General features: G+C 49.1%; 1 protein-coding gene across 1 annotated transcript; it reads left to right on the top strand.

Moving 5' to 3' along the window:
• Positions 1 to 1,434: 1,434 nt before the first annotated feature.
• On the top strand, positions 1,435 to 5,679 carry LOC116624745 (spermatogenesis-associated protein 31D1-like). Its single transcript, XM_032392905.1, has one exon. It carries the CDS (start codon positions 1,435 to 1,437, stop codon positions 5,677 to 5,679), a length of 4,245 nt encoding a protein of 1,414 aa, XP_032248796.1.
• Positions 5,680 to 6,530: the final 851 nt, after the last annotated feature.

The following is a 6,530-nucleotide window of genomic DNA, read 5'->3' as shown; positions in this document are numbered from 1 at the left end:
CCTTTAAGATTTTATTTATTAGAGAGTGTGAGAGAGAGCACAAGCCAGGGGGAGGGGCTGAGGGAGAGGGAGAAGCAGACTCCCCGCTGAGCAGGGAGCCCAATGTGGGGTTCGATCCCAGGACCCTGGGAGCATGACCTGAGCTGAAGGCAGATGCTTAACCGACTGAGCCACCCAGGCATCCCAAGAGAGAGCATAGGCAGGGGGAGAGGCAGTGGGAGAGGGACAAGCAGACTCGCTGAGCAGGGAGCCCGACATGGGACTCGATCCCAGGACCCTTGAGATCATGACCTGAGCCGAAGGCCGACGCCTGACTGTGCTACCCAGGCGCGCCCAGACTTCATTTTCTATGTCCTCATTGAACAAAGGACTTCTGACTGAGACTCTCAAGTGTGGACCTCCCAGATAAAATCCTCCTTTAAATTTTTTGAAGAAATATTGAAAACATTTTATCACCTTTAAAAATCGATAAAAGCAAGGAACACAAAGTTCTATTAATTGAAATAAAGTCGTACTATTCTTGGATAAAGAATGTCTCCATTCTAAGAGTGAGGGATGAGTCCCAACCCCTCATTCTTTTATTTTTGTTCTAGCGTCAGGGCAGAGCCAAGAGGAGGAGGAAAGGTGGGACTCTGAAAGGTAAGGTTCTGCCTATTCTACGTGAGCTCTCCAAGGGTGACCCTTCCTGTCCCTTCCATGAGGGCTCAGGCCCATGATCTCTGAGGAGGTCAGCTGCTAGACACAACCCCTCTTAGAAAACAGAGGCCTCAGAGCAGTCAGAACCTGAGACCCTTAGATTCACTGCTCTGACTCTTCCTGAGCATGAAGCAGTGATGGATCTGGGCAGTGGGTGTCGCCCAGAAGGTGGCTGTGTGAGATGTCAAGAGTCAGAACTTCTGTCTCCTGAATTTGTGAAAGACTTGTGACATCATGGATACTCAGGACCCTTCCCTGAGGTAACCACTGATCTCTGTGCTTCACAGAGGTGGTCTGAGTATCACAGGAGATAATTTACATGAAAGTACTTTATCCATGAAGCAAGAATACTAACCAGGGGCTTTCAGAGTCTTAATATCCCATGGGTGTCCCAGAAGGGGACTCCTGTATTAATACCTATGTTTCTACTTTCACTACATATATCCCATTCTCCCGGTTTCCCAGACTACAGATGCTCCCAGAGAGAAGTGGAGGAAGCCCGGAAGCTGATCTCTGTTTTAAGAAGGTGACCAGTCTTTCCCCTTTTATCCTGATCCCTCTTAGAGTACGTTTTATGCAACTGTAGGATTCAGTGCAGCCTGCTATAGCCATGGGAGGGGATAGCCATAGGAACAGGTATTGGGGTGAAGGCTCCTGAGTACATTGTGAAGTCATAAAGGTGGGGCATTGGGAGGGGTCAGCAGGCTTCAGGTGGCCCCTCCCTCTTGCCAGGCCAGCATGTCCTCCTCCCCTTGTTCTGGTCCTGGCTGCAGCTTTGTACCTCCTGTCTCCTGCAGCCCCCTAGGCCGGCATCATGATACCATCTACTTTCGTCAACTGCTATGTCCAGACCCCTCCTGTGAGGTGTGTAATAGCACAACTGCTGAGATCAATCAGCTGCTGTTCCTGGAAGATGCTACTCCCTTGGCTTCCACAGCCCCTGTGACTTCCTCATCGTTCACTCTCTCCCCTGACTCCTCAGCAGTCCCTCCAGGAGACCTAATATCAGCTTCTCTGCCTGAGCCTTCCCCACCACCTGCCTCCATCTTCTCACCTAACCCAGTGACCCCCTTGGCTGACTTTTTTCCACCCTCACCACCGGGTGATTCTTTGCCACCAGAGTCTTTTCCTCCCTTGGATTCCAAATTCCCAAAGGACAATTTCCTACCCCAGTCCCTTGCCTTTCCTCCAATCCCACCAAATGATGCTCAGACAGTGGATCCTGTTGTCCATCCAGAGGCCACTTTGTCTCTAAATACCATCTTCTCTCTGGACTCTACCCTTTCCCAAGATGTCAACCCCTTACCGGAGTTGTCCCAGATGGTGAATCCCACTGAGACCTTGGCTTGTCATAATGCACCACCAACCCTGTCTGTTTCACCACCACCAGACTGCAGTTTAACTATGACTCAATCTAAATCGATTTCCATCTCAATGAAGCCTGTTCCAGAGATCTCATCTCCAGATAGCTCTGGCGGGTTGCCTACTTACGTCCCGACAATCACAGGCATTAATGCCTCCAGATTGTCAATTTTAGACTTCCCTTCGTGGCAAACTCATGCCAAAGACTTCTTCCCTTCAACCTTGGCTCCGTATAATGTCCATCAAGAGTTGCTGGCCCTCCATTCTTCAGAGGCTTCTTCCAGGGGAGACCCTGCAGCCAAGCTTGTGGAGCCTGCTAACTTCTCACTTCTCAGCCCTGATGTCCTGGCATTCCTAGAAAAACAAGTCCAAAAGAGGAGTGACTTCTGGATGTGGAAGGAAATGAAAAAGGGTTCTGTTCCAAAACAAACAATTGCTGATCAACATGACTTGGCAGTCTCCCTTCCTTTGTGGAGCAGCAAAGACCAATCAAAGGAGCTGCATGTGCATCGGCAGCCCCCATATCCTACAACCACCTTAAAGGAGGGCCATTTACAGCAAACCCCTATCCAGCTCTTCTGGGGTCTCCCAACTCTGCATAGTGAGTCCTTGTTCTCTGCTGCCCGTGTCTTGGATAATTGTTCCTCCATCTTTATTTTTAACAGAATCTCGAATGCCTCCACAGAGCAGGAATCCCCAGTAGTTCCCCATCCTCTTCCTCTGTGCTTGCCTGAGAACCAGCCCCAACCCCAGCCCCTACCTATCCCTCAGATCCAGCCCCAGGCCCACCTTCAGTCCCCACTCCCAATCCTGCCATCTGGTCCTCTAACCCAGATTAAGGTCTGTGGAGTGTGTTTTCACAGACCTGAGAAGGAATCAGAGTCTCTCCTATCAACTGAAATGCAACATCTGGAATGGAACGTGTTGCAGAAGGAACAAGAAACTGTGTGGGGTTTACCCGCTGTTGTCCAAAGATCCCAGGAGGATTTCTGTCCTTCAGCTCCTAACCCTTCTCTTAATCACCGGGCCTCCCAGGCCCATGTTGCAGTCTCTATCCTTCCTGGGCAGTTTCCTCTCACTGATGAGCTTCGAACAAAACTAGAGCGTCACCTTCGAAAGAGGCTCATCCAACACCGGTGGGGCCTGTCCCGCAGGATCTGTAAGTCTCTATCACTGATGAGTCCAAGTATTTTTTCAGAGACACCTAACTTGCAGCACTATCGTGGACGCACATGGATCTCTAAGAGTGAGAGTAAATTGAGCAAATCTGAAAGCTCTGAGGGGGACTCAGAAATGATTCAGCTAGAGGACGATGACCTGGAGAAGGACAACGATGACCTGGAGAAGGATCAGGGACACAACCCAGAGAATGGCCCAAAAGATTACCTGTTGAGTGACCCAGAGAGCTCTTCAGGTAAAGATATGGGGTATGATTCTGAAAAAGAACTTAGGAGCCCATCAGAGAAAAACTCAACAGTGTCTGTGGAGACTTTAGGTCAGAGACAACTTGAAAATGTCTTGAAAATACATTTGAGCAAAAAGTTTGAGGAAATCAATGAGGGTCAGCTCCCCGGGACTGTGCATAATTCATGGCATAGTATGAAGCAGACATCGCTTCTTTCTGAGAACTCCCACACTGAAATAAAACAGAGAAGTTTGCCACCATCAGAGGTTCAGGACTACTCCCTGAATACCTCCCAGGAGCTTCCCTTTATTAAATCTAGTGAACAACAGATGCTAGAAGCCCATATTAAAAGGTTTCGTATGAGGATGACGTGGGGCCTTCCCCCCAGGGTCCTTGAATCCATAGAGCTCTTTAAACTGATAAAGGACACATCCCATTCTAGCTTTTCCTCCTCAACCAACCTGATTTCTGAGGTAAATTCCAAACCTGGGGGCATCAACTCCCTTAGAGGCAGCTCTAAATCTCTCCATGGAGACAAAGTGGGAACAGCAAATTCAGCCCCCATCCTGGATCATCCTCTCCCTGCCGCCTCAACTGTGGGCAAGGAAGAACAGAGAATTCCAAGGCAATCACCCTCTGATATCAAACATGAGGATGTTCAGAAGATTAAGGATGGCACACAGACTCTTACACCTGTCAAACATGACACCAGAGGCAACAGATGGCCCCCAAAGCTGCCTGCAAGGCAAGCTGGGGCCACACATGAGCCAAAGGATAAGAGTGCAAATTCTAGAGGTAGAGGAGGAATGCAACAGGGCAAAAAGAAGAATCTAGAACCTGTCGTTGTGCCCACAGTGTCCAGGGAGATATTCAGGGCCAAGCAACTTGATGCTCATCAATCACAATTTAATCTCTTGACAGCCAGCAAGCCAGTAAGCTCCCAAATCATAAAGGTGAATGATAATAAAGTCAAAACTACCATCCCCATTAAAAGCCCCCCACCAAACCTATCAATTCCCCAAGATCCTAAATCCTCAAACCTTAAAGAACAACTGTTGTATGAGTTAAAGTTTAAACTGGAAAACAGAGAGCGTAGCCGGGCCCAAGCCCAACGCACTGGCCTGCCCCCTGCCTCAGATAGTTTGACTTCCAAGGCCTCACTGACTCATGCCCAGGGTGTCTCCAGTGGGGACATGGGAGCTTCTCAGGTGCTGCATGTCCATCCAGAGGACACAGGAATTAGTATGGAACAACAGCAGGAGCCTTGGGTCCCTAAGCATGTCTTAAGGAAGTGCCAGAATAAGAATCTCCCACCAGCTGCGGTGACCATGAGCCCTCCGGGCTCCAAGGCACAAGAGCTTGGTGGAGGGGATGCAGGACTGGGGACATCCCAACTTAAAAGGAACAGTTTCCCTACTGAGGATGTGGCATTGAAGAAGAGGTTCCCTACTCAGGACGTGCTATTGAAGGAAAAGCTGGGAAGCAAGCCTTCCCAGACCCTATCACAGAAGGGTCAGCCACCTCCTGAAAGCCTTTTCAGAAAAAAAATGAAACATTTTTTGCAATGGCTTAATCCAGGGATAAAATGCAAGAGGCAAGAAGACTCCCAGGGGAAGGGCAGCCCTCTATCATCTGTGGAAAGCAGAGGCCTACTTAAAGGTAGAACTGCCTTTACTGGGACAACCAAAGCTCAGAAAATCAGGACAGACGTTGGGAAGTTCCTAGAGGAGAAACTGGGGCGTTGGCATGCAATAGATAGCACCTGCCCTCAACAGCCCATTCCCTTCCCAACCAAGTATGGGAAAACTCAGCAGGAAGCACAAGTGCAGGCCCGGGCACAGCCTGTGCAGGGGTATCCTTTCAACTACAGGGCTCCCTCCTGTAAGGTGACAAATACCAAGTCCTGCCACCAACAAGCTGTCTTTGCTGGCCAAGGCCATACTGGAAGTATTAGACAGATCAGAGACAAGGACAGACAGCCCCAGAAAGCTGTGGCATTTAAGGAGCAGCGACTGCATAACAAGTATCCCCTATCCACGCCCCACAGGGAGCCTGCACCCCACCCACACGCCACCTGCAGGCATCAAGCTGGCCAGGGGCCTCCGGCCACTCTCACCACTGCTGAAGGCACTGTGTTCAGAGATCTGCCTCTACTATTTAGACAGAAAACCCTTCTCCAGAATTTCCAGGGGGGGATATTTCCCACCCGAAAATAATCCCTTGTGAAGAATATTGATTCTCTCCAATAAATATTTCTCTAATAATAACACTGTCTGTTCTGTGTACTGTACTGGGGGCATGGGTTTCAGGTAACTCAGTTCAGCTGTTACTGATTGCTTCCTTTGGCTTCTAAAAGGTGACCAGTCTCCCAGAGCTCTTGAGAAATAGATATCATGTGCCCCCCAAGACCCCCAAAGCCCATTTCCTGATGAAGTTTGAGGAGATGGGCTCTGTCTCCTGCCCTTTAGCTTAGCCTTACTGAAAATGTATAGTAGCTCACACCTTTGCCCTCATTGAATGTCTTATACCCTTTAGAGCAAGTGGTCTAGGATCAAACACAGGTATAGTTTTCAGAAAATAATGATTAAGCCACTGTTTTTACTTCACTGTTACTACACAGTAGCTTAATCATTATGTAGAAGTCAGTGATCAGAGGATCCCACAGGTGGGTGAACTCTGAATGGGAGTGTTTGGGGGAGGGTGTTGTCCCAGTTGATCTTGGGCTGGTTGGGGTAGGGTCAAAGAACAGCATAGATGCTGCTTAAGAATCTGTCATGTGAGTCACGTTAAACTTGACAGTGAGGTTTCCCACTGGAAGCGCTCCCCTTCCCTGGGCATTTCTTCAGGCTGCCCGACTGATGACATTTTGTGCAGAACAAATGCAGAACAAAAGCATCACTTAGCTGTTAGTGGCAGGAATGTTGACCAGGCAGCTACCACCTTCCAGGGTAAGACACCTTTGAAGAAATGAAAAGTTGAAAGAGTGACCTTGCTGGTGGAACAAAGGCTTATGTCTACTCCTCCCCTTATCTTGACCCTGTCCTGCTCCCCTCCTTCCTCAGTCTGA

This window comes from Phoca vitulina, unplaced genomic scaffold (genome assembly GCF_004348235.1).
Source record: "Phoca vitulina isolate PV1807 unplaced genomic scaffold, GSC_HSeal_1.0 scaffold70, whole genome shotgun sequence".
Lineage (NCBI taxonomy): Eukaryota > Metazoa > Chordata > Mammalia > Carnivora > Phocidae > Phoca > Phoca vitulina.
Note: the sequence above shows the minus strand (reverse complement) of the source record. Positions and strands in the feature narration are given on the sequence as shown.